The sequence below is a fragment of the Trematomus bernacchii genome, unplaced genomic scaffold (assembly GCF_902827165.1).
Source record: "Trematomus bernacchii unplaced genomic scaffold, fTreBer1.1, whole genome shotgun sequence".
Lineage (NCBI taxonomy): Eukaryota > Metazoa > Chordata > Actinopteri > Perciformes > Nototheniidae > Trematomus > Trematomus bernacchii.
This window is the reverse complement of record NW_022987989.1, coordinates 13,403-39,649: the sequence shown is the minus strand read 5'-3', so window position 1 is coordinate 39,649 and position 26,247 is coordinate 13,403. Positions and strand designations below refer to the sequence as shown.

Sequence of the window (26,247 nt, the reverse complement as noted above, 5' to 3'; positions counted from 1 at the left end):
CCTGTCTCTCTCTCACCTGTCTGTCTCTGACCTGTCTCTCTCTCACCTGTCTGTCTCTCACCTGTCTCTCTCTCACCTGTCTGTCTCTCACCTGTCTCTCTCTCACCTGTCTGTCTCTGACCTGTCTCTCCTCTCACCTGTCTGTCTCTCACCTGTCTGTCCTCCTCACCTGTCTCTCTCTCACCTGTCTCTCTCTCACCTGTCTCTCTCTCATCGTCCCTGGTCTCTCACCTGTCCTCTCTCTCACCTGTCTGTCTCTCACCTTGTCTCTCTCTCACCTGTCTCTCTCTCACCATGTCTCTCTCTCACCTGTCTGTCTTCTCACCTGTCCTGTCTCTCACATGTCTCTCTCTCACCTGTCTCTCTCTCACATGTCTCTGTCTCTCACCTGTCTGTCTCTCACCTGTCTGTCCTCTCACCTGTCTCTCTCTCACCGTCTGTCTCTCACCTGTCTCTCTCTCACCTGTCCTGTCTCTCACCTGTCCTCTCTCTCACCTGCTGTCTCTCACTGTCTCTGTCTCAACCTGTCTCTCTCTCTCACCTGTCTGTCTCTCACCTGTCTCTCTCTCACCTGTCTTCTCTCTCACCTGTCTGTCTCTCACCTGTCTGCTCTCTCACCTGCGTCTCTCTCTCACCTGTCTCTCTCTCACCTGTCTGTCTCTCACCTGTCTCTGTCTCACCTGTCTCTCTCTCTCACCTGTCTGTCTCTCACCTGTCTCTCTCTCACCTGTCTCTCTCTCACCTGTCTGTCTCTCACCTGTCTCTGTCTCACCTGTCTGTCTCTCACCTGTCTCTCTCTCTCACCTGTCTGTCTCTCACCTGTCTCTCTCTCTCACCTGTCTGTCTCTTCACCTGTCTCTCTCTCACCTGTCTCTGTCTCTCACCTGTCTCTCTCTCTCACCTGTCTGTCTCTCACCTGTCTCTCTCTCTCACCTGTCTGTCTCTCACCTGTCTGTCTCTCACCTGTCTCTCTCTCACCTGTCTGTCTCTCACCTGTCTGTCTCTCACCTGTCTCTCCTCTCTCTCTCCTCTCTCTCTCACCTGTCTCTCTCTCACCTGTCTCTCTCTCACCTGTCTCTCTCTCTCACCTGTCTGTCTCTCACCTGTCCTCTCTCTCCACCCTGTCTCTCTCTCTCACCTGTCTGTCTCTCACCTGTCTCTCTCTCACCTGTCTGTCTATCACCTGGTCCTCTCTCTCAACCTGTCTCTCTCTCTCACCTGTCTGTCTCTCACCTGTCTCTCTCTCACCTGTCTGTCTCTCACCTGTCTCTCTATCACTGTCTCTCTCTCTCACCTGTCTGTCTCTCACCTGTCTCTCCTCACCTGTCTCTGTCTCACCTGTCTCTCTCTCTCACCTGTCTGTCTCTCACCCTGTCTCTGTCTCACCTGTCTCTCTCTCACTGTCTGTCTTACCTGTCTCTCTCTCACCTGTCTTCTTCACCTGTCTGTCTCTCACCTGTCTCTGTCTCACCTGTCTGTCTCTCACCTGTCTCTCTCTCTCACCTGTCTGTCCTCTCACCTGTCTCTCTCTCACCTGTCTCTCTCTCACCTGTCTCTCTCTCACCTGTCTGTCTCTCACCTGTCTCTCTCTCACCTGTCTGTCTCTCACCTTTCTGTCTCTCACCTGTCCTGTCTCTCACCTGTCTCTCTCTCACCTGTCTGTCTCTCACCTGTCTCTCTCTCTCACCTGTCTCTCTCTCACCTGTCTCTCTCTCACCTGTCTGTCTCTCACCTGTCTCTCTCTCACCTGTCTCTCACCTGTCTGTCTCTCACCTGTCGTCTCTCACCTGTCTGTCTCTCACCTGTCTGTCTCTCACCTGTCTGTCTCACCCTGTCTCTCTCTCACCTGTCTGTCCTCTCACCTGTCTCTCTCTCACCTGTCTCTCACCATGTCTTCTCTCTCACCTGTCTGTCTCTCACCTGTCTCTCTCTCACCTGGTCTCTCTCTCTCACCTGTCTCTCTCTCACCTGTCTCTCACCTGTCTCTCTCACCTGTCTGTCTCTCACCTGTCTGTCTCTCACCTGTCTCTCTCTCACCTGTCTCTCTCACCTGTCTCTCTCTCACCTGTCTGTCTCTCACCTGTCTCTCTCTCACCTGTCTCTCTCTCACCTGTCTCTCACTGTCTGTCTCACCTGTCTCTCTCTCTCACCTGTCTGTCTCTCACCTGTCTCTCGCTCACCTGTCTCTCTCTCTCACCTGTCTCTCTCTCACCTGTCTGTCTCTCACCTGTCTCTCTCTCACCTGTCTGTCTCTCACCTGTCTGTCTCTCACCTGTCTCTTTCTCACCTGTCTGTCTCTCACCTGTCTCTCACCTGTCTCTCACCTGTCTGTCTCTCACCTGTCTCTCTCTCACCTGTCTCTCTCTCACCTGTCTCTCTCTCACCTGTCTGTCTCTCACCTGTCTCTCTCTCACCTGTCTGTCTCTCACCTTTCTGTCTCTCACCTGTCTGTCTCTCACCTGTCTCTCTCTCACCTGTCTGTCTCTCACCTGTCTCTCTCTCCCTGTCTCTCACCTGTCTCTCTCTCACCTGTCTGTCTCTCACCTGTCTCTCTCTCACCTGTCTGTCTCTCACCTTTCTGTCTCTCACCTGTCTGTCTCTCACCTGTCTCTCTCTCACCTGTCTGTCTCTCACCTGTCTCTCTCTCACCTGTCTGTCTCTCACCTGTCTGTCTCTCACCTGTCTCTCACCTGTCTGTCTCTTCTCACCTGTCTCTCTCTCTCACCCTGTCTCTCTCTCACCTGTCTGTCTCTCACCTGTCTGTCTCTCACCTGTCTCTCTCTCTCACCTGTCTGTCTCTCACCTGTCTCTCTCTCACCTGTCTGTCTCTCACCTGTCTCTCCTCTCACCTGTCTGTCTCTCACCTGTCTCTCTCTCACCTGTTTGTGCTCTCACCTGTCTGCTCTCTCACCTGTCTTCTCTCTCACCTGTTCTGTCTCTCACCTGTCTGTCTCTCACCCTGTCTCTCTCTCACCTGTCTGTCTCTCACCTGTCTGTGTCTCACCTGTCTCTCTCTCTCACCTGTCTGTCTCTCACCTGTCTCTCTCTCACCTGTTTGTCTCTCACCTGTCTGTCTCTCACCTGTCTCTCTCTCCCACCTGTCTGTCTCTCACCTGTCTGTCTCTCACCTGTCTGTCTCTCACCTGTCTCTCTCTCACCTGTCTGTCTCTCACCTGTCTCTCTCTCACCTGTCTGTCTCTCACCTGTCTCTCTCTCTCACCTGTCTGTCTCTCACCTGTCTCTCACCTGTCTGTCTCTCACCTATCAAGTACTTATCTAATCTTACTGTATGTATCTTAGTTATATATTGAAGTATATGAACTAGAGGCACAGAAAACAAATAAGACAACATGTGTTACTGAAACAGGACCTCCATTTTGAAAGGGCTTTAATGCACTTCCTCTCGTGCTGAACACACATATAAAAATATAAACAGTTTTTAAACGAATGGTGAATACAAAACACAACAACAACAACACGCTTCAGGGACAGTTATTCATTAAATAAACAGACACATATTATATAACTAATATATATATTCATGATCAGCTGGGAGCACCTGCGTCACGTGCTTTTCAATAAAAAACACTGATGAGGACATAAGGTTATCAAATAACACACACACTTTGGAAGTTAGTGACTCCCGGGAAACATATCACACACACACACACACACACACACACACACACACACACACACACACACACACACACACACACACACACACACACACACACACACACACACACACACACACACAGTGCTGATAGAAGGCCTTCACCCAGTATCTAATATTTTCCTCCTAAAATTCGTCTTACTACTCAAGTGGGGACCAAACTAAATATCCCAACAATGTAATGGTCCTCACAAAGGTAGCAAAGCAAACACACACACACACAATGAGTCAGAATGAGGTTTAAGATAACAGATATATAACTTTCCATTTTATTACACACACAAATGGAATGTGTGTGTGTGTGTGTGTGATGAATCCATAATGAAGGCACCCCTTAGCTGCAAAATGCTAACGTGTTAAGTATAAAATGTCCAGTTTTCGGTCACTGTGAAGTCCTGAGTGTCTGCAGTGTGTGTCTCAGCTTCCTGTTCCTCCTCCTCTGCGCCTCCTCCTCTCTCATTAACCTCCCCTCCTCCTCCCTCAGCTCACAGATGAACTCCGTCGCGGTTTTCAGGATCAAAACCTTCGCTGCCTTCTCGTTGTTGGCGACGGCCGGCGTCTCTTCCCTCAGAGCCGAGAAGCTTCTCTTCAGATCGCTACGGCGATTCCTCTCCAGGACGTTGTGAGTCCGTCGCCGGGCGTGAAGATCCTCGCCGGCTTCGACTGATAACAATAAGAAGACCACAGAACAAGATGTTTAGTAATTACAGTTCGGAAACGAATGACAGAATAATAAAAGAATAATAAAGAAACAATAGTGTGGGGGGCCGCAGACCCTCTGACTGACCCAGTTTAGAGACAGGATGTCGGGGGGGTTGCGGGGCGGCGTAGTTGTGCTGCTGGATGTCGACGTTACAGCGTTTCAGGATCAAGGGGTTCGACCGCTGTGACGTTTTTCGCCTCTCCACCGTCACCACGTCGATCTCTTCCTCCTCTTCCTCCTCCTCTTCCTCCTCCTCCTCTTCCTCCTCCTCTTCCTCTTCTTCTTCTTCTGGGAAAAATTAAGGAAAATATTCTGGAGTTAGAGCGCTGAAATAAAACGGTATGAGCAGAAGAGATTTTAACGTTTTGTTCTAGGACATAAAATACGTCAATAAATACATCACTGGTGGATTTAAGAACTGAGGATGCTAACAAGAGTCTAAATGAGCCCAACATTAGCCACCTTTAGCTTAGCGGTGGTGACGTGAAGTCATGTGACCGTGCTGTAGTTCCTTGATAGCCCAACATTAGCCACCGTTAGCTTAGCGGTGGTGACGTGAAGTCATGTGACCGTGCTGTAGTTCCTTTATAGCCCAACATTAGCCACCTTTAGCTTAGCGGTGGTGACGTGAAGTCATGTGACCGTGCTGTAGTTCCTTTATAGCCCAACATTAGCCTCCTTTAGCTTAGCGGTGGTGACGTGAAGTCATGTGACCGTGCTGTAGTTCCTTGATAGCCCAACACTAGCCACCTTTAGCTTAGCGGTGGTGACGTGAAGTCATGTGACCGTGCTGTAGTTCCTTTATAGCCCAACATTAGCCACCGTTAGCTTAGCGGTGGTGACGTGAAGTCATGTGACCGTGCTGTAGTTCCTTTATAGCCCAACATTAGCCACCTTTAGCTTAGCGGTGGTGACGTGAAGTCATGTGACCGTGCTGTAGTTCCTTTATAGCCCAACATTAGGGGCTAATACGCGTCTATTTGCATCTCTGCATCGACTTTATATGTAATTACACCACGCAAAAAATGTGCTTTGCGTCTGTCGTGAACGCACCTTGACTATTGAGTATAACTCTTTCAAAATAAAAGCATGCTGCTCACCTGATTCGCTGTCGCTGCTGCTGAGAGGCGGGGTCTCCAGACACGGTTCTGATGGCGCCTCCTTCTCTGTCAGCGGTTTGAAGGGAAACACCTCGGAGGGATCGATGCAGTTATTAGACTCCCTGCTGTCAGACCCTCTAATGTCAGACTCCTTGATGTTAGAGTCAGACCCCCTGATGTTAGAGTCAGACCCCCTGCTGTCAGAGCCCCTGCTGTCAGACCCCCTGCTGTTAGACTCCTTGCTGGTCGTAGTAGAGGATTCGCGGCGATTCCTGAGCGCCACGAGCCTCGCGGACACCGCCTGCTCCAGCTTGTTAGCGGCGGAGAAGCTGCTGCTCCACATGCAGTCCTGGATGATGAAAGACTGCAGGAAAGTGTCTCGGTCGTCATCCAGAAGTTCAGTGACGGCCTCCAGGTGATCCGCGGCGTTCAGAGAGGCGTCGGACAGCGAGGGTCTCCTTCTGGGAGACAGTGGAGGAGTAGGAAGTAACTCAAACTTCTTCCATATGTCCTCTCCGTAAAAGTCCTCCACTTCTTCCTCCTCACCGTCCAGGAAGTAGGGCTGCACCGTGTCGTAGTCGTAGTCGTAGTTTCCTTGAAACATCGGTAGCACCGGCGGCATTATGGCTGCTGCATGAGAGGACACAAAACAGGAAGTTAGAGTTCTAATTCAAACATTAACACACTTTATTGTATTTTATTTAACAAGCTGCATTGAGTGTATTCTTTTAAAGGTCACCTATTATGCAAAATCCACTTCTTCATGTCTCTTCTTCATCAACATGTGTCCCCTCTGTGTAAAGAGACTCAAAGATTCTCTCTCTTTTTGTCCTGATCCATTTCTATAAAAACCTGTCTGAAAATGAGCTGATCAGATTTTGGCCACTTTATGATGTCATAACGATGTGTTGGCTTGTGTAACCATTAGCCAATCAGCAACCAAGGTAACCCCCCCCCCCACCTTATCACCTGAATCTCCTCCTAGAGCACCATTGAGTTATTTTAAACCAAGTATCTCTCAGAGGGGCGTGGGGAGGGGCTCCTTATTTTCATCTAAAGTAACAGACAGAGAATCAGCACTTTGGAAACAGGGCTGAAACAGAGGGGATTATGGGATGCTGCAATGATCTGTTTGGTGTTTCAGCCAATCAGAGACAGGTTCTGGATATATCTGAGACCTGTAATACATTGATGACAAACAGTATAATAGGGGACCTTTAAGGTTAATCTGTAGGTATATTTTAGCTAATTTTGAGATATTCTCCCTATTAACCCATTGAGAGGCTGAAAACAGCATTTGTATCAGAATAAGTAACAATAATTAACAACACAAAACTCCCTTCAAGAAACAGCCAATTAAGAATGTATTACGTAAAAGTGTAAGGTTAAAACTATAGAATAAGACTCACATACAAAGATTAATTATCAATAGAGTTCATTCTACAATTCGGCTTTAAAAAACAACAAAAAACACTTTTAGAAAATAGGTCAACAACAACATTTAGTATGACAGGTTCAAAGACCAAGATTAGCTGTAAAAACATGAAAATGTAACTTAATACTCTAAAATGACAAATTTAAGTAACAGCTAACAATATAAAGTGTATGTTTAGTGTATTAACTAATACCAGGGTTAAATTCGGCATACATTTTAGATTAATGTGGTGATTAATTATCCCATTGCAGAGTGCCAAAAGACAGAATGTCAGAATAAAGTTGACAGTACAGTAGCGACACAAAACCCCCTTCAAGACACACTAAATTAAGGGTTTATTGTGTTAATATTAAAGGTTAAAACGATCAAATAAGACTCACATGCAAAGATTAGTTCTCCATAGAGTCTATTATACAATTCGGCTTGAAAAAACCACAACAAAATACTTGTTAAAAAATGTCAACAATAACATTTAGCATGACAGGTTCAGAGACGCAAGATTCTGCTGTAAAAACATGAAAATGTAACTTAATACTCTAAAATTATAGTTTTAAGTATCAGCTAACAAACTAAAAGTCATGTGCAGTGTATTAACTAATACCAAGGTTAAATTCTTTTTAGATTAATCTGGTGATTAATTATTCCCGTCATGACCAACTCACCGTTATGACTCCTAGAATAAAGTTGTGCAGATGTGAAAAAAAGATGTCCAGATGTTTCAGTGAGTGAATGTTAAATCGTCCTTGTGCATTTATTTATCCAACAATGCAAGTGTTTATATGTAGAATTCTCTCAATTACGAAGTTAAAAACTACACTTGTTAACGCTGCGTTGTCTCAGAGTGAATCAACTCAAGCAGCTGCATCCAGACATTTAATACTCCGTTTGTTACTACATCCGCACACATGGCAACTTTATGTGAGCTATGTTGTCCCCAAAAAGATTAGTTAGTGGTTAAGTGGCACCGTGATAATTTAATTAAACACTTTCTATGTGAGTAAGAGTCATTTTTTGGGCTAGATTTGAGGTTAAAATTATCAAGAACATGCGTTTAAAACAGGGTCTGCTTTACGCGGATGTGCAGTGAAGTGATGTAAGGGGGTGATGCGGTGCTAACAGTAAATGATGGCATGAAGTTCTGGGAACTCTGCTAAGTCATGGTTAAATAAAAATAAATAAAAAGGCTCATTTTGAGGAATTAAATGTAAATAAAATAACTAAATACAATTCTAGAAAAAATACAGAAAATAATATAAAGAAAAATATTAATATAAATGAATGAGAAACCCAGAATTAAAATACACAAACAAATCAAAATACCATGAAATGACCCTACAATTAAATTCATACAAATGAAAAGAAAAAGAGAATTCAGAAAGTGTAATAAAATAATAAAATAATGACCACAAAAATAATAAACACAAAATAGTTTAAGAACAAAATAAAAAGCACATTTTGATTTAAATTAAAACATAAAGAAATAAAATAACCTCAAACATAATCAAACGATTATTTATTTAAACATTTAATAAATTGATTAAAGATATTATTCATTACACCGCCCTCTGGCTGTACATGTGTTATCAACACCCAACACTATCCTATTTAAAGAAGGGTCACCAGTGTTTCTGTTATGTTATCATTATGTGTTGCGGGCTTTATATATACAGTCTATGGTTGCGGGTTACTGCTGGTGCGTGCGGAAACAGCGCTCCCCTGTGGTCAGTTACAGGAAGTGCATGTTATGATGTTTATGGTCGCTATGACGACATGAAGATCTTTATTTTGCAGGCTCAAAAAACACAGTGAAATTTAGGGATTATAAAACTAAATATAAACACAAGAGTACATGACAAGTATTACTTCTGGTATTGTTGTTTCCACTTATTCAAATACTGAAAATGACCACAAACAATAATACAATCATGTAAAAAATGAGATTGCACAAATAACATGTAGGCCTATCATCATCATCAGTTAGCGTACTCCTTTTCCACCGCATTAAATATATTTATTGAACGTATGGATGCGTGTAGATTGTAGATTTGTAATTATTTTGATGTGTATACTAAAGCTGCCAGACAGACAGAAATAGTGGTGTAAATTAAATACTCTAGTAGGCTAAATGTTTTTCTTTGGTTAGTCAGAATTATGCTGTAATATAATGATAAAATAATACAAATTATACGTTTATTCCCTGAGTAATACACACGGCACTGAACCACACAACTGAAAAACAACTTTAACGTTCATGATTTTAATAATTTCACAATCTGCAAGTGTTAAAAAAAATACATGTAGATTTATTTCTGAGGGAGAGTGACTATAATAAAAGTGACAAAGCGGATCATTTGATTCACGTCTGTAAATATGTTAAAGTGGTTACGTAATAGAACTACAAGTCCCACAGTCTTAATTATCTCAAAGGGTCTGAATATCTCAAAGGTTGTGGTGACTGATGTTGCACTCTCTGATCATTCCTGTGTTTTCTTTGAGAGCTCTATTTCTGTTCACAAAAATGTTCAGAAAGAGGTAACCACAAAGCGATATTTAACTGAAAATACTAGGGAAATGTTTACTCATAATTTCTCATCCACACTTGCCCCTGCTAACATCTCAGTAAATGAGCTAGTAGATCATTTTAATTCAAAAATTAAAAATGTTATAGATACCATTGCTCCAACTACGGTAAAGGAAGTGATTAGCAAGAAAATATCTCCATGGAGAAAGGCCATGACCGTGAGAACAGAAAAAAGAGAGTGTCGAAAAGCTGAACGTAGGTGGCGAAAAACAAATCTCCAGGTTCACTTTGAAATCTATAAAGAGAGACTTGGCCTTTATAATTTGGAATTGAAAAACGCACGACAGTCTTTCTTCTCTGACATCATTACCAAAAACAAAAACAACGCACGTGCCTTGTTTGCTACCGTCGACAGACTAACTAACCCCCCAGTGTCAGTAGCCTCTGAATTTCTATCCACCAGGGCGTGCAATGATTTTGCCTCCTTCTTCACTGACAAAATTCAGAACATTAGACAAGCAGTCAGTGCCTCTACATCAGGTACAGCAAATGTTTTGTCCCTATGTCCACCTAATATCAATTCAAACACCATGACACAATTCCATCAGATTAATGGTAAAAACTTAGAGGACATTATTCAACTTCTGAAATCCTCCTCCTGCTGCCTTGATATTATTCCAACAGGATTTTTCAAAGATGTTTTTCATTGCATGGCCTCAGATCTACTTCTGTATAGTAAACACATCTCTTCACTCAGGTATTTTTCCAGAGGCCCTGAAAACTGCAGTCATTAAACCGCTCTTAAAAAAGAATAATCTAGATGCCTCAGTAATGAACAATTACAGGCCAATATCAAACCTGCCATTTCTAGGTAAAATCATTGAAAAAGTAGTATTTCAACAGTTGAGTTACTTCTTGCATTTAAATAACTGTTTGGATGTGTTCCAGTCAGGATTTCGTCCAAACCACAGCACTGAGACTGCTCTTGTAAAGGTCTTCAATGACATCCACTTAAACACAGACAGTGGCAGAACTTCAGTGTTAGTATTATTAGATCTCAGTGCTGCATTTGACACTGTTGACCACAACATATTACTAGACCGACTAGAAAACTGGGTGGGACTTTCGGCAACAGTTCTAAATTGGTTTGAGTCCTACTTAAAGGACAGAAAAAACTTTATTTCTATAGGTAAATACACATCTGAGTTGACAAATATGACATGTGGGGTACCTCAAGGCTCCATCTTGGGGCCTCTTCTCTTTAACATCTACATGCTACCACTGGCTCAGATAATGAAAAACAACAAAATAAGTTACCATAGCTATGCGGATGACACACACATTTACGTAACAATTTCACCAGGAGATTATGCTCCAATTCAAACACTGAGTAAGTGCATTGAACAAATCAATGACTGGATGTGTCAGAACTTTCTCCAATTAAACAAAGATAAAACTGAGGTAATGGTTTTTGGAGCCAAGGCAGAACGTATAAAAGTTAGCGCTGAGCTTCAGTCTGCAATGTTCAAAACAACAGATAAAGCCAGAAATCTAGGTGTAGTCATGGACTCTGACCTGAGTTTCAACAGTCACATTAAAACAGTTACTAAATCAGCCTACTATCACCTAAAGAACATATCTAGGATTAAAGGACTAATGTCACAGCAGGATTTGGAAAAACTTGTCCATGCTTTTATCTTCAGTAGACTCGACTACTGCAATGGTGTCTTTACAGGCCTCACTAAAAAATCTATTAGAAAGCTGCAGCTAATTCAGAACGCCGCTGCTCGAGTCCTCACTAACACTAAGAAAGTGGATCACATCACTCCTGTTCTGAAGTCTTTACACTGGCTTCCTGTGTGTCAAAGAATAGATTTCAAAATATTGTTGCTGGTTTATAAAGCTTTGAATGGTTTAGGCCCAAAATACATGTCTGACCTACTGCTAAATTATGAACCATCCAGAACCCTCAGGTCTTCAGGGACTGGTCAACTTTCTGTCCCCAGAGTCAGAACTAAACATGGTAAAGCAGCATTCAGTTATTATGCTCCGAATATCTGGAACAAACTCCCAGAAACCTGCAGGTCCGCTGCAACTCTTACTACTTTTAAATCCAGGCTGAAGACTTTTCTTTTTGCCGCTGCTTTTAATTGAACTATTCACATCTTAAACTGCACTGTAACTTTTAACTTTTATCCATGTATTTTTTCTTTTAATGTTTATTTTATTATCTTTCCTTTTTAATGACTGATTTTAAATGCCATTTTTAAAATGTCTTCCATTTTTGTAAAGCACTTTGAATTACCTTGTGTTGAAAGGTGCTATATAAATAAACTTGCCTTGCCTTGCCTTGCCTAACGTCATGACGTAGTTATAGCAACGGAAAAGGGAGAAGAAAAATACAGCCGCTTCTGTGTTGTTCCTTTATTTACTAAAGAACACATAAGAACATCATATGTTTTATATACAAACAAGTGGACATCAGGGGTAGACACATACATTAATACAAAATACATACAATAAATAAATAACGAACAAAACGAAACAAAAATCGTTCTGGTGACTTCTCTACTCAACCAAAAGTCTCCGCAGCGTGTTGCATTCTGGTACCTGTAGTCAATACAATCTTAACGTTCAACATTTTAATCGTTTAACAATCTATACATGTTTAAAACATATGTTCCCTCTTGTTTTCAATGATAGTGTGGTGCCGAGAGACGGGAGTCGGAGGCGGGGTATCAAATGAACAAGCTAGACTTTTATTTTGCATCTGAACTTCATGTCAACAACAACATGCACCAGGAGAAGAATACCGGCGGAACTAGAAAGACCGCCTCACTCAAATGTCCGTGCGGAACAATATCCCAACCCCTAGATCTGTGGGTGGATAATGTCAATCACCACAATAGTGACTATACGAAAAGTGAAGGAGTGGTTATTTTGATTCACTTCAGTAAATATTCTGTAAAAATAGTCTGTATGTTTACGTAACAAAACTACAACTCCCACAGTCTAGCGTCATGACGTAGTTAGCACCGGTAAAGGGAGAAGAAAAATACAGCCACTTCCGTGTTTACCGTTTGTTCCTTTATTTATTAAAGAACACATAAGAACATCATATGCTTTATATACAAACAAGTGGACATCTGGGGTAGACACATAGATTAATACAAAATACATACAATACATAAATAACGAACAAAACGAAAAAACAACTGTTCTGGTGACTTCCCTACACAACCAAGCATCTTCGCAGCGTGTTGCATTCTGGTAAATGGAGTCAATTAAACTCTAACGTTCGTGATTTCTATCATCTATCAGTCTCTAAGTGTTTAAAAAAAACGTTTTCAATGATAGTGAGTATAATAAAAGTGAAGAAGCGATTATTTTGATTCACTTCTGTAAATATTCTGTAAAAATAGTCTGTGTGTCTACGTAACACAACTACAACTCCCACAGACTAGCGTCATGACGTAGTTATAGCAACGGAAAAGGAAGAACACAGCCGCTTCCGTGTTGTTGTGGTGTTGTTCTGGGTTTCTCTCGTCTCTCATCATGAAGCTCCTGATCCACTGAAGCTTTTTCTCCCCTCCACGTCCCCATCCTTACCGACATGTCCCTGCTCCAGAGCAACAAGAAGAAGGACCGGCGGATCCTCTCCGGCTCGTGCCCGGACCCCAGGTGCGGCGCGCGGCTCTTCTTCCCCTCGGGCTCCGCGAGCATCGAATGCACGGAATGCGGCCAGCGGCACGAGCAGAAACACCTGCTGCGCGTGGAGGAGGTGACGGACCCGGACCTGGTGCTCCACAACCTGCTCAGAAACGCCCTGTTGGGGGTCACCGGGGCCCCGAAGAAAGGCTCCGAGCTGGTGAAGGTGATGGGGCTCTCTAACTACCACTGTAAGCTACTTTCCCCGGTGTTGACCCGTTACGGCATGGATAAACAAACCGGAAGAGCCAAATTGCTGCAGGAAATGAACCAAGGCGAGATGTTTGACTGCTCCCTGCTGGGCGACAGAGCGTTTCTCATAGAACCAGAACATGTGTCCACTATGGGTTATGGAAAAGACAGATCTGGGAGCTTAGTTTACCTCCATGACACTCTGGAGGAGGTGAAGAAGGCCAATGGCAGCATGGAGTGTTTGATCCCGGTCCATGTGGATGGAGACGGGCACTGTCTGGTCCACGCCGTGTCCCGAGCGCTGGTGGGAAGAGAACTGTTCTGGCACGCTCTGAGGGAGAACCTGAAGCAGAACTTCAAGCAGAACCTGGACCGCTACAAGGCGCTTTTTCAGGATTTCATCGACGCCGCAGAGTGGGAAGACATCATCAACGAGTGCGACCCGATGTTCATCCCGCCGGAAGGAGTGCCGCTCGGGCTGAGAAACATCCACATTTTCGGGTTGGCCAACGTTCTGCACCGACCCATAATCCTGCTGGACTCCCTGAGTGGGATGAGGAGCTCCGGGGATTATTCTGCCACCTTTCTACCCGGGTTAATGGCCGAGGAGAAGTGCAGGGGGAAAGACGAGAAGCTCAACAAACCCATCTGTATCGCCTGGAGCAGCTCTGGGAGAAACCATTACATCCCTCTGGTGGGGATAAAAAACACGGTTCTGCCCAGACTGCCGGCTCGTTTGCTCCCCAAAGCGTGGGGCGTCCCTCAGGATCTCATCAGGAAATACATCGAACTGGAGCCGGACGGCAGCTGTGTGATCGGAGGAGATCGTAGTCTTCAAGATAAATACTTGATGCGCCTGGTGAACGCCATGGAGGAAGTGTTCATGGAGAAACACAGCATCCACCCGTCACTCGTGGCCGACGTTCACCAGTACGTGTACAGGCGCACGGGCGTGATAGGCATCCAACCTGAGGAGGTGACGGAGGCGGCGAAAAGGTCCGTGATGGAGAACCGTCTGCATCGATGTTTGATCTGCGGTGCCTTGTCCGAACTCCACGTCCCCCCGGAGTGGCTTCTTCCAGGCGGGAAACTTTACAATCTCGCCAAATCCACTCACGGTCAACTTCGTCCCGATAAGAATTACAGCTTCCCGCTCAACAACGTGGTTTGCTCCTACGACCCCCAGAAAGACGTGCTCATCCCCGATTATAAAATGAGTTCCTTGAATACGTGCAATTGGTGTCACGGTACGTCGGTGCGCCACATCCACGGCGACGGGGCGGTGGTTTATCTGGACGGGGATCGAACCAACACTCGATCCGACGGAGGGAAATGCGGATGCGGATTCAAACACTTCTGGGAGTCCAAAGAGTACGATAATCTCCCCGAGGCTTTCCCCATCACGCTGGAGTGGGGCGGTCGTGTGGTCAGAGAGACGGTTTACTGGTTCCAGTACGAGGTCGAGGCGACGCTGAACAGCAACGTGTACGACGTGGCCATGAAACTCGTCACCAAACACTTCCCGGGGGAGTTTGGCAGCGAGACATTGGTGCAGAAGGTGGTCAACACCATCCTGCATCACACCGCCAAGAAGAACCCGGACGAGTACAACCCGGTGTCCATCGACGGGGCTCACGACCAGCGCCTCACCGACGCTATGGACCAACAGCCGCCAACGAAGATCATCCTGACCGGCCAGGCATCTAGTTTTACTCAAATCTTCCTCAAATTTTACTCTTATTCTACATTTATGTTAACCAAATTTTAATCAAATTTTAATCTAATTTTAACCTAATTTTAATCTAATTTTAACGTAATTTTAATCTAATTTTAATCAAATTTTAATCTAATTTTAACCTAATTTTAATCTAATTTTAATCTAATTTTAATCTAATTTTAATCTAATTTTAATCAAATTTTAATCAAATTTTAATCAAATTTTAATCTAATTTTAACCTAATTTTAATCTAATTTTAATCAAATTTTAATCAAATTTTCCTCTAATTTTCTCCAGAAATCGAAGACGCTGCACAAGGAGGAGCTGACGATGAGCCGGGCGGAGCGCAGCCTCCAGCAGAGCATCAGCGATCAGGCCTTCGTCACGCAGCGGCGCCGGACAGACAAACTGAAGCAGGAGCAGAAGGGGAACCGTCGTTCGTCATCACCTACTGGATCTCCAGAAACATCCTCCTCTTCTTCAGCGCCCGCCACACCCACCAAAACATCCTCCTCCCCCTCCTCCAATGTAAATATATTTTACTATATTTTGTAATGTTATTAAAATAGTTCTCTAAGGTAAGGTAAGGTAATGTAGAGAATTAAATAAAGCTACAAATAGTAAATATGATACTCTAATCAAACCGTATATTAATTTAAAACAGATTACGGTTCAATCTAAAACGGTTTAAGAAAATACGTCTCATTTAAAAACTTGATAAACTGAACCAGGAATTATTATATACTATACATAAGAAATCTTAAATAGATAATACATGAGAGTAACACCTACGTCGCTTCGGGCAAAATTACAGCCTCGCCCACTTTTGGGGGAAAACAACGCTGTCATTTGAACGGCGGTCAATACACATTCTGACGTTTTTGCCAATCCGATCAGAAATGTTTGAAACCCGTGGATTTTCTGATCTTCAAAGAGCCCGGTTACGATGGCCAGTCAGGCAAACTATTACATTCAATCATTGGGAATCGACGATCGGACTCGATATATGGTTCAATTCAAATCAGTAGGCGAGGCCGTAATCTCTCCAGCTGTTACTCTCATGAGCGAGGTGGAAAATAATAGTTTGAACATGCCAACAAGCTGCTGTGTCGTTTATTGCTCCTCAAGCATTAAAACAAATCCAGAGTTCAGTGTTTCTGAACTTCCTCTAAGAAGAAAGGACCGTAACAGAAGAGCTCTGTGGCTTCAGGCTCGATCGCCGTTCAAATGACAGCGTTGGTTTCCCCCAAAAGTGGGCGGGGCCGTAAAGTGACACAGATCGCCTACTGCTATAGTTAACTATATATCGAGCCCGATCGTCGATTTCCAATGATTTAAAGGGGACCTATCATGCAAAATGCACTTTTGTACGTCTTTTCTACATGAATATGTGTCCCCGGTGTTCCAGGGAACTCACCAAGTGTCAGAAAACACAACCCTCTCTATTTTCCTCCATACCCAAATCTCTAAAAAAGGGGCTGCAACGGATCTGATAAAAACTGATCCAGATTTGAACACTGTCCTTACCCAAATTTGACTCTATTTTCACTCTAATTTTACCCAAATTGAACTCAAAATGTACTCTTATGTTCCCTCTAATTTCACTTCAAATATCTGATTAAGGAGAAGAAGATCCGCGTGACGACGAGCGACGGCCGGCAGGCGATGTTGACGCTCCACGCCGTTACCACCTTCTCCGAGCTGCAGAGGAGGATCTCCACGCAGTTCAACGTCCCTCCGTCTCAGCAGCAGTGCATCAGATACGGTTTCCCTCCAAAGGAGCTCCTCCGCCCGCGGGACGGAGAGGAGAACGAGCCCGTGGCGCTGCAGCACGGAGACAGAGTCACGGTGGAGATCCTGAAGGTGTTGGAGGAGGAGCAAGGACCCCCCGCGGTGACTCCCTCCAGCTCTCACTCTGTGCTGCCCTCTGAGAAGAGGAGCGAGGAGACATCGAGCGGCCGGGAGCTGCAGGAGAGCATCGACCTGGAGATGTCCTCCCTCTGCCTCCTCGCCACCTTAATGGGTAAGGTGTGTGTGTGTGTGTGTGTGTGTGTGTGTGTGTGTGTGTGTGTGTGTGTGTGTGTGTGTGTGTGTGTGTGTGTGTGTGTTGTGGGTTGTGTGTATGGTGTGTGTGTGTGATGTGTGTGTGTGTGTGTGTGTTGTGTGTGTGTGTGTGTGTGTGTGTGTGTGTGGTGTGTGTGTGTGTGTGTGTGTGTGTGTGTGTGTGTGTGTGTGTGGTGTGTGTGTGTGTGTGTGTGTGTGTGTGTGTGTGTGTGTGTGTGTGTGTGTGTGTGTGCTGTGTGTGTGTGTGTGTGGTGTGTGTGTGTGTGGTGTTGTGTGTGGTGTGTGTGTGGTGTAGTGTGTGTGTGTGTGTGTGTGTGTGTGTGTGATGTGTGTGTGTGTGGTGTGTGTGTGTGTGTGTGTGTGTGTGTGTGTGTGTGTGTGTGTGTGTGTGTGTGTGTGTGTGTGTGTGTGTGGTGCAGTGATCTGTGAGAAGAGAGCCTTTCCATTGATCTGAATGAGAGATGCACCTCTTACATTTGAACATTTTGTTGAAGAACCGTAGCAGATATCGGTAAGATGTCAACGCGTGAAGCGTCTCAGGACCCTGGCGAGCGTCTCAGTCTGCTTTTTGTGTACTTTCGGGTTAATAATGTGGCATTTTTGGCAGATTTACTAAAGGTGTGCAGCTGCTGCTGTGAGGAAAGATCAGGCTGAATTTACAATGGGCTTTAATGGAGACATGTTGAAAGTTGTTGTCACTTCATGCCCTCAAGAGGCATTTTGTTTAATTTCTTTGCTTAATTTTATTTTATTTTTCATTGTAGGAGAGGTTGTCTTTGAAAAATGAAGTCCAAGGAGTTTAGGGTTTGGGAGTCAAAGCACTCTAGACTTAACGAGCTGCTCCATCCACACTGATGTTAACATCTGAAGAAGGCCTTTCTACCAAGCTCCAGACTACGTTAAATATCTCAAAAAGTGTAAAAGATATCAAAATAAGTTTTATAGCTGAAGGTCTTGTGACCGTTTTAAAGATGGAATAAAGTGTCTAGCTGAAAGTATGTGGAAGAAGTAGCAGTTGGTGCAAGGTGTAGGTAAAAGAGGATTTGAAGGCTCCTCCCATTGACTTCCATGTTCAAAAAAGAGTTTAAAAAGCAGAATATTTCAAAAAGTATAAAATATTTTGCTAAAGTTGAAAGTTTCCCATCATGTGCTGAAAACACTAATAAAGTCAGAAACAAAACACACCCAGGGATTAAGGTGGGGCTGCTCAATTAATCGTATTTTAATCGCAATTACGATTATGGCTTGCAACGATTACGAAAACAACGTAATCGAAATATAACGATAATTTTTTATTATAAATTTTAATTTTTATAATTTTTTTTTTTTCAGTTGAGTTATATTTACAAATCAGGGTAATCAACTGTTACAAACATACTGTTCAACATTTCTTTCTCCAATAAATTGATATTTTCAAAGTAAATGGATAATCGTGATATCAATTATTGACCCAAATAATCGAGATTATGATTTTTGCCATAATCAAGCAGCCCTAGATTAAGATGCGCAGAAAGGCGTTAAATTGTTGGGCTTTATTAGTTTTACAACATTTAATAGATATATCGTTTTAATGACTCGACGAAAACCAATAAATACTGGAGATATTTTGAGGGAATCGACATTTGTGAATGGATATTTAGCCAACATAATTCAGAATACCATTTGACCCCTTCTAGTGTTAGGAGCAGTGAGAGGAACGGTGCCTTGCTCAGGGACACCTCGGTAGCACTTGGTCTTTCTGGGGCTTGAACCGGTCCCCCCTATGGATTTAGGCAACACTTAATTGAATGGTTATTTCCAAATTCTTTTTTTTGTTTTCCAATTAAAGGCCACATTTTATACTTTCGTTTGTTAAAATGGGAATGTTTTGGTGTTTTGAAAGAAAGCAAATACTGGGAAGTAGTAGTAGTGTTTCAATAAAGCTTTAGATACTTAACAAATGAAGTGTTTACAAAAAACACATTTCAGATGCAGACCCAAGGACACGGTACAATTTGTTAAATACTATCAGAGGTTAAAAGCAAATGCACATGATAAAAACACAAGCAGGTGATCATGGAGGAGACAGGTGATTCAGGGGAAACCGAGGATGGTGAGCACTACAGTGAGTAGGCTGATCTGAACAGGTGGGTTTTGAGGAGGGTCTTGAATGTGTCAAACTGTCAGATGTGAAGGGGGTATGGGGTTATTTATTTAATATCTTCACACACTCTTTCTCTGTCTGTGTTTCAGGTGAGGACGTCTGGTCGTACGCTAAGAAGCTGCCGCACTTATTCCAGCAGGGCGGCGTCTTCTACAACATCGTGAAGAAGGACATGGGTACGTTTATAACAGTTAGAAAGGAAGTTGGAAACATGTGGAGCGCTGACACGTGACATTACAAAGCCTTTATCCCCGACTTTAGTCACACGTGGATTAGGCTTATAAATCTAACCCTCCATAAAAGCGTCTTGTGCCCCTTTCACACCGGCGCTTTTCCAGCTCCTGCTGGGAGCTCGAGCCTGAAAAGCGCCGGTTTTTCCTGTTCACACCGCAGCGGCGCGTCATAGCTCCAGAATGCGGTTCACTTCCAGCTCCAAAAAGTTGTCGGTCTAGAGGCAAGAGCTTCGGAGCTATGACGCGGCGTCGCTTACGTCTCTCTTACGTCGAGGCGTGCAGGAAACCTTACTTTGACCATCCGTTCGCTGTTATTGATCATTGTGGAGAGCAGGCAGACGTTTGTTATTATAGCAGCTATCGGATGGAATCAATACATGGGCTGCACAGGTTGTCATGTCCGACTATCACAAGTAGAATCATAATGAAAAATACGCCGGTAAAAAGTGCCTGTAGAAAACGGCTTAGCAAGTAGTCAGTTTAGCTTCGGTTGCTATGCTAACATCACCCATGTTATACCAGAGAAACTTTCATAACAGCGTTGTGATGCCAAACAGCGTCAATTCAGACTGACACACATTCACTTAAGGGGAACTGGGGATATGTATCAGCTGCTTGTGTGACAGTCAGACAGTGAATACTTTAGAGCCGTGTGAGCTAACCCGGAGCTAACGGGAGAATAAACTCGTGTGGAAGAGCAGCAGCACTGCAGCGGTCGCTAAATGAAACACATTAATAAACAATGAACCACGGCACTCTGGAGAAAAGTATAAGGTTGGAGAAGTCGTTATTTCATTTAATCTGGCTTCGTATGATTAAAAGCAACACGACCCGATGCAGTCCCCCCCCGTTGTTGTTGTTGTTGTTGTGAGCTCCGTTGGGGAGCAAATCAGCGACGTAAACTGTGACGTCATGACGCAGCAGCGGCAGCTCTGGGCGGTGTGAACAGAGCGGGAGCTGAAAAGGGAAACGGGAACTGAACCAGAAAAGCTCTCGCTAGGAGCTAGAAAGGGAAAAGCGCTGGTGTGAAAGCCGCAAGAGAGAAGCACTTTTTCTCAAAATCTCAAAATTCTAACTTTTTCCTCAAAATTCTGACTTTTTTCTCAAAAATATAAAAATCTGACTTTTTCTCAAAATGTTGACTTTTTTTCTCAAAATGTTGACTTTTTCTCAAAAGTCTGACTTTTTCTCAACATTTTGACTTTTTTCTCAAAATATAAAAAATCTGACTTTTTCTCAAAATGTTGACTTTTTCTCAAAATTCAGACTTTTTTCTCAAAATTCGGACTTTTTCTTAAAATCTATTTTTTTAAACTTTTTTCTCAAAATGCTGACTTTTTTTCTCAACATTTGGACTTTTTCTCAAAATCTCAACATTTGGACTTTTTCTCAAAATCTCAACATTTTGACTTTTTCTCAAAATCTCAACATTTTGACTTTTTCTCAAAATCTCAACATTTTGACTTTTTCTCAAAATCTCAACATTCTGACTTTTTAGAAAGCACTGGTTCTTACTCACATAATGTTTCAGGCGTTCATTTTGTTGAGGAGGGGGAGCGATAATGTGATGATGTTTGCACAATATGAAAATCGATAGTCGATATGTCTTTTTGGTGTCCAGGGAGCATGCAGGATTAACCCTGATGTGCAACAGGTGCAGGAATTGCATTTTGGCTTCACGCTGTTTCAAAGGAGGAACATTTGGAAAACGTTTTTCAAAATAGTTAATATTTTTGGAGCTGCAGAAATGTCCCGTCTTTGATTCTTCAGACTGAGCTGTCTCTGTTTGTCTATGATCCTTAATGACCCCCCTCCTGTGTGTCCTCAGGCCTGCTGGACGGGAAGCACTGCTCGCTGCCTCACCTGACGGGGAAGACCTTCGTGTTCAACGCGGCGGCGGAGCGTCTGGATCTCTGCGTGGACGCGGCCGGGCACTTCCCCGTCAGCCCGGAGGTGGAGGAGCAGGTGAAGGAGGCGCTGCTGCAGCTGCAGGTGCGCTCCGAGGCCTCCGGGGGCAGCAGAGAGAGCAGGGAGAGTAGCGAGGCGTCCGGCGTGCTGAGGCTCGGAGGAGGAGGCGTGGTGCGGAAAAAAGAGACGTTTCAGAGCCTCAACGCTTTCCAGGGGAGGGGCCACTCTCTAGGTAACTCTTCTGGACTTAAAGGTCCCCTATTATACTGTTCTTCATCAATATATTACAGGTCTCAGATATATACAAAAAGTACCCACATTTACTCAAGTAGAAGTACAGATACTCGTGTTTAAAAATACTCTGGTAGAAGTACTGACTAAACTTCTTCACTCAAGTCAAAGTAAGGAGGCTTTGAAATGTGCTTAAAGGGGACCTATCATGCAAAATGCACTTTGGTACGTCCTTTCTACATGAATATGTGTCCCCGGTGTTCCAGGGAACTCACCAAGTGTCAGAAAACACAACCCTCTCTATTTTCCTCCATACCCAAATCTCTAAAAAAGGGGCTGCAACGGATCTGATAAAAACTGATCCAGATTTGAACACTGTCCTGACGTCAGGACGGTGGCGCTACGGCTATTGGGCCAACTCCACCAATCAGGAGGAGACAGCCACGGCCATTGCCGTTCAAAAGCGCTGGAGACGCTGTAGTACATATGCCAGGCCAGTAGATGGTGCTGTTCTCACTGAATCTGCCCTTGCTAAAACAGAGCTAAAAATGGTCAAATTGAGCGAAATGAGGCATGGCTAAAATGCATGATCTGTTTGGTATTTTGAAAAAAAGTATAAATATGCCTTATATAGGTATGGTCCTACACTATATTATTATAATATAGCATGATAGGTCCACTTTAAGTAAAAAGTACCCATATCTAGCAGCTGTTTTAAAGAGTACCTGACCTCCCTTTATATTAATAGAACAATAATGTCATTGTTAGCTAATGAATGTTTCCATGCTGAACAACGGCAACATGACAACGTTTTCATTGGTCCCTCTTCTTTAGAGAAGACCAGGAAATGATGGATACACGGATCGTGTTCAAATAAAATCATATGCCTGTACAAGCTCTAGCCAATCAAACCGTGTGCTTGTGTGTCCGGGGCAGGAGATTAAAGTGATTGGTTGTTGGTCGCACGCCAGACACGCCCACCGGCAAGCTTCAACGCGACGCTGCCGTGTGGACGCACCGTGAAAACAGATAAAATAGTGCAAGTAAATACAAATAAAATGGAAAATAAAAGAAAGTGCAGAATAGTCTATACAGTAATTGGAATATTGATATATTTGAGTTACAAACAGATGAATGTTCTTGAGATGTGTGTGATGTGTTATGTTCTTATGTTTGTTCCTTTCTATCTATCTATCTAGGAAGCTCCTCCCCTCCGGAGCACCGTCCAATCACGCGGCAGCACAGCAGTGGCGTGGACCTGAGCTCCAGCGTGACACGAGGAGCTCCAGATTTGTCTCAGATCCCAGAGTTGGTGCGCATGGCGCCGGGCTTCGTGAGGATGAAGGAGGGCGGGCGTCCCGACCCGGGTCTGATGGAGCAGCAGCGCCGCCAGCTGCAGGACATGGTGTCCAGCATCCAGGCCTCCATGGAGCGGCACCTGAGGGACGGGAACACCACCAACACCGTCAGGAGGTCAGTTCACAACATTTATCTCCATTTTTCTTGGGTCACCTATTATACAAAATCCTCTTCTTCACGTCTCTTCTACATCAACATGTGTCCCCTCTTCTTCATGTCTCTTCTACATCAACATGTGTCCCCTCTTCTTCATGTCTCTTCTACATCAACATGTGTCCCCTCTTCTTCATGCCTCTTCTTCATCAACATGTGTCCCCTCTTCTTCATGTCTCTTCTACATCACCATGTGTCCCCTCTTCTTCATGTCTCTTCTACATCAACATGTGTCCCCTCTTCTTCATGTCTCTTCTACATCAACATGTGTCCCCTCTTCTTCATGTCTCTTCTACATCAACATGTGTCCCCTCTTCTTCATGCCTCTTCTTCATGTCTCTTCTACATCAACATGTGTCCCCTCTTCTTCATGTCTCTTCTACATCAACATGTGTCCCCTCTTCTTCATGTCTCTTCTACATCAACATGTGTCCCCTCTTCTTCATGTCTCTTCTACATCAACATGTGTCCCCTCTTCTTCATGCCTCTTCTTCATGTCTCTTCTACATCAACATGTGTCCCCTCTTCTTCATGTCTCTTCTACATCAACATGTGTCCCCTCTTCTTCATGTCTCTTCTACATCAACATGTGTCCCCTCTTCTTCATGTCTCTTCTTCATCAACATGTGTCCCCTCTTCTTCATGTCTCTTCTACATCAACATGTGTCCCCTCTTCTTCATGTCTCTTCTACATCAACATGTGTCCCCTCTTCTTCACGTCTCTTCTACATCAACATGTGTCCCCTCTTCTTCATGTCTCTTCTACATCAACATGTGTCCCCTCTTCTTCATGTCTCTTCTACATCAACATGTGTCCCCTCTTCTTCATGTCTCTTCTACATCAACATGTGTCCCCTCTTCTTCATGCCTCTTCTTCATGTCTCTTCTACATCAACATGTGTCCCCTCTTCTTCATGTCTCCTCTACATCAACATGTGTCCCCTCTTCTTCATGTCTCTTCTTCATCAACATGTGTCCCCTCTTCTTCATGTCTCTTCTACATCAACATGTGTCCCCTCTTCTTCATGTCTCTTCTTCATCAACATGTGTCCCCTCTTCTTCATGTCTCTTCTTCATCAACATGTGTCCCCTCTTCTTCATGTCTCTTCTTCATCAACATGTGTCCCCTCTTCTTCATGTCTCTTCTACATCAACATGTGTCCCCTCTTCTTCATGTCTCTTCTACATCAACATGTGTCCCCTCTTCTTCATGTCTCTTCTACATCAACATGTGTCCCCTCTTCCTCATGTCTCTTCTACATCAACATGTGTCCCCTCTTCCTCATGTCTCTTCTTCATCAACATGTGTCCCCTCTTCTTCATGTCTCTTCTACATCAACATGTGTCCCCTCTTCCTCATGTCTCTTCTTCATCAACATGTGTCCCCTCTTCTTCATGTCTCTTCTACATCAACATGTGTCCCCTCTTCTTCATGTCTCTTCTACATCAACATGTGTCCCCTCTTCTTCATGTCTCTTCTACATCAACATGTGTCCCCTCTTCCTCATGTCTCTTCTTCATCAACATGTGTCCCCTCTTCTTCATGTCTCTTCTTCATCAACATGTGTCCCCTCTTCTTCATGTCTCTTCTACATCAACATGTGTCCCCTCTTTTTCATGTCTCTCTTCTACATCAACATGTGTCCCCTCTTCTTCATGTCTCTTCTACATCAACATGTGTCCCCTCTTCCTCATGTCTCTTCTACATCAACATGTGTCCCCCTCTTCCTCATGTCTCTTCTTCATCAACATGTGTCCCCTCTTCTTCATGTCTCTTCTACATCAACATGTGTCCCCTCTTCTTCATGTCTCTTCTACATCAACATGTGTCCCCTCTTCTTCATGTCTCTTCTACATCAACATGTGTCCCCTCTTCCTCATGTCTCTTCTTCATCAACATGTGTCCCCTCTTCTTCATGTCTCTTCTACATCAACATGTGTCCCCTCTTCTTCATGTCTCCTCTACATCAACATGTGTCCCCTCTTCTTCATGTCTCTTCTACATCAACATGTGTCCCCTCTTCTTCATGTCTCTTCTACATCAACATGTGTCCCCTCTTCTTCATGTCTCTTCTACATCAACATGTGTCCCCTCTTCTTCATGTCTCTTCTTCATCAACATGTGTCCCCTTTTCTTCATGTCTCTTCTACATCAACATGTGTCCCCTCTTCTTCATGTCTCTTCTACATCAACATGTGTCCCCTCTTCTTCATGTCTCTTCTACATCAACATGTGTCCCCTCTTCTTCATGTCTCTTCTACATCAACATGTGTCCCCCTCTTCTTCATGTCTCTTCTACATCAACATGTGTCCCCTCTTCTTCATGTCTCTTCTTCATCAACATGTGTCCCCTCTTCTTCATGTCTCTTCTACATCAACATGTGTCCCCTCTTCTTCATGTCTCTTCTACATCAACATGTGTCCCCTCTTCTTCATGTGTTTCTTTAATTTCATGTTGATTTTATTATAGCCAACAACCGACGTCTGCAGAAAAACCAACGTCTGGGGATCAACAAACGTCTGTAAAACAACAACAACAAACGTCTGTAAAACAACAACAAACATCTGTGGAAAAACCTCCGGACGGGAAACCGGACCCCAAGGAGGAACCGGAGCAGATGGAGAGCCAGGAGGCGGGGCCTGATGGTGCCATCGAGCCAATGGATCACTCCTGATCACTTCCTGATCACTTCCTGATCACTCAATCATTCACTCCTTCCCCGCCTCTCGCTCGGGTCGACTGCTTCTTCGTGTTTCCGTCGTCTTCGCTGCGTCATCCTCACTCTGCTGCGACACTAACGGTGTGTGTGTGTGTGTGTGTGTGTGTGTGTGTGTGTGTGTGTGTGTGTGTGTGTGTGTGTGTGTGTGTGTGTGTGTGTGTGTGTGTGTGTGTGTGTGTGTGTGTGTGTGTGTGTGTGTGTGTGTGTGTGTGTGTGTGTGTGTGTGTGTGTGTGTGTGTGTGTGTGTGTGTGTGTGTGTGTGTGTGTGTGTGTGTGTGTGTGTGTGTGTGTGTGTGTGTGTGTGTGGTGTGTGTCCATCGACTCTCTGCCCTTTGCTCCACACCCCCTGGCCCTTCACTTCTCCTCCTCTCTGCTGCGACGGT

At 44.1% G+C, this 26,247-nt stretch overlaps 2 protein-coding genes across 3 annotated transcripts; one reads left to right on the top strand and one right to left on the bottom strand.

Annotated features, from left to right (window-relative positions):
- Positions 1-3,355: 3,355 nt before the first annotated feature.
- LOC117472040 (transcriptional regulator Myc-like) lies at positions 3,356-7,778 on the bottom strand. Of its 2 annotated transcripts, none has more exons than XM_034117193.1 (4): positions 7,577-7,778; positions 5,480-6,109; positions 4,464-4,667; positions 3,356-4,339 (listed from the first exon to the last, which is right to left on the bottom strand). In XM_034117193.1, exons 2-4 carry the CDS (start codon positions 6,099-6,101, stop codon positions 4,059-4,061), a joined length of 1,107 nt encoding a protein of 368 aa, XP_033973084.1. In that variant the 5' UTR covers positions 6,102-6,109; positions 7,577-7,778; the 3' UTR covers positions 3,356-4,058. The 2 variants fall into 2 exon arrangements, with proteins under 2 accessions (XP_033973084.1, XP_033973085.1); XM_034117194.1 differs by having other exon boundaries at positions 4,464-4,664.
- A 4,784-nt stretch (positions 7,779-12,562) lies between these two features.
- Positions 12,563-26,015, top strand: vcpip1 (valosin containing protein (p97)/p47 complex interacting protein 1). The gene is made up of 7 exons (XM_034117192.1): positions 12,563-15,034; positions 15,350-15,580; positions 16,676-17,075; positions 19,349-19,435; positions 21,321-21,632; positions 22,831-23,104; positions 25,615-26,015. Exons 1-7 carry the CDS (start codon positions 13,049-13,051, stop codon positions 25,817-25,819), a joined length of 3,495 nt encoding a protein of 1,164 aa, XP_033973083.1. The 5' UTR covers positions 12,563-13,048; the 3' UTR covers positions 25,820-26,015.
- Positions 26,016-26,247: the final 232 nt, after the last annotated feature.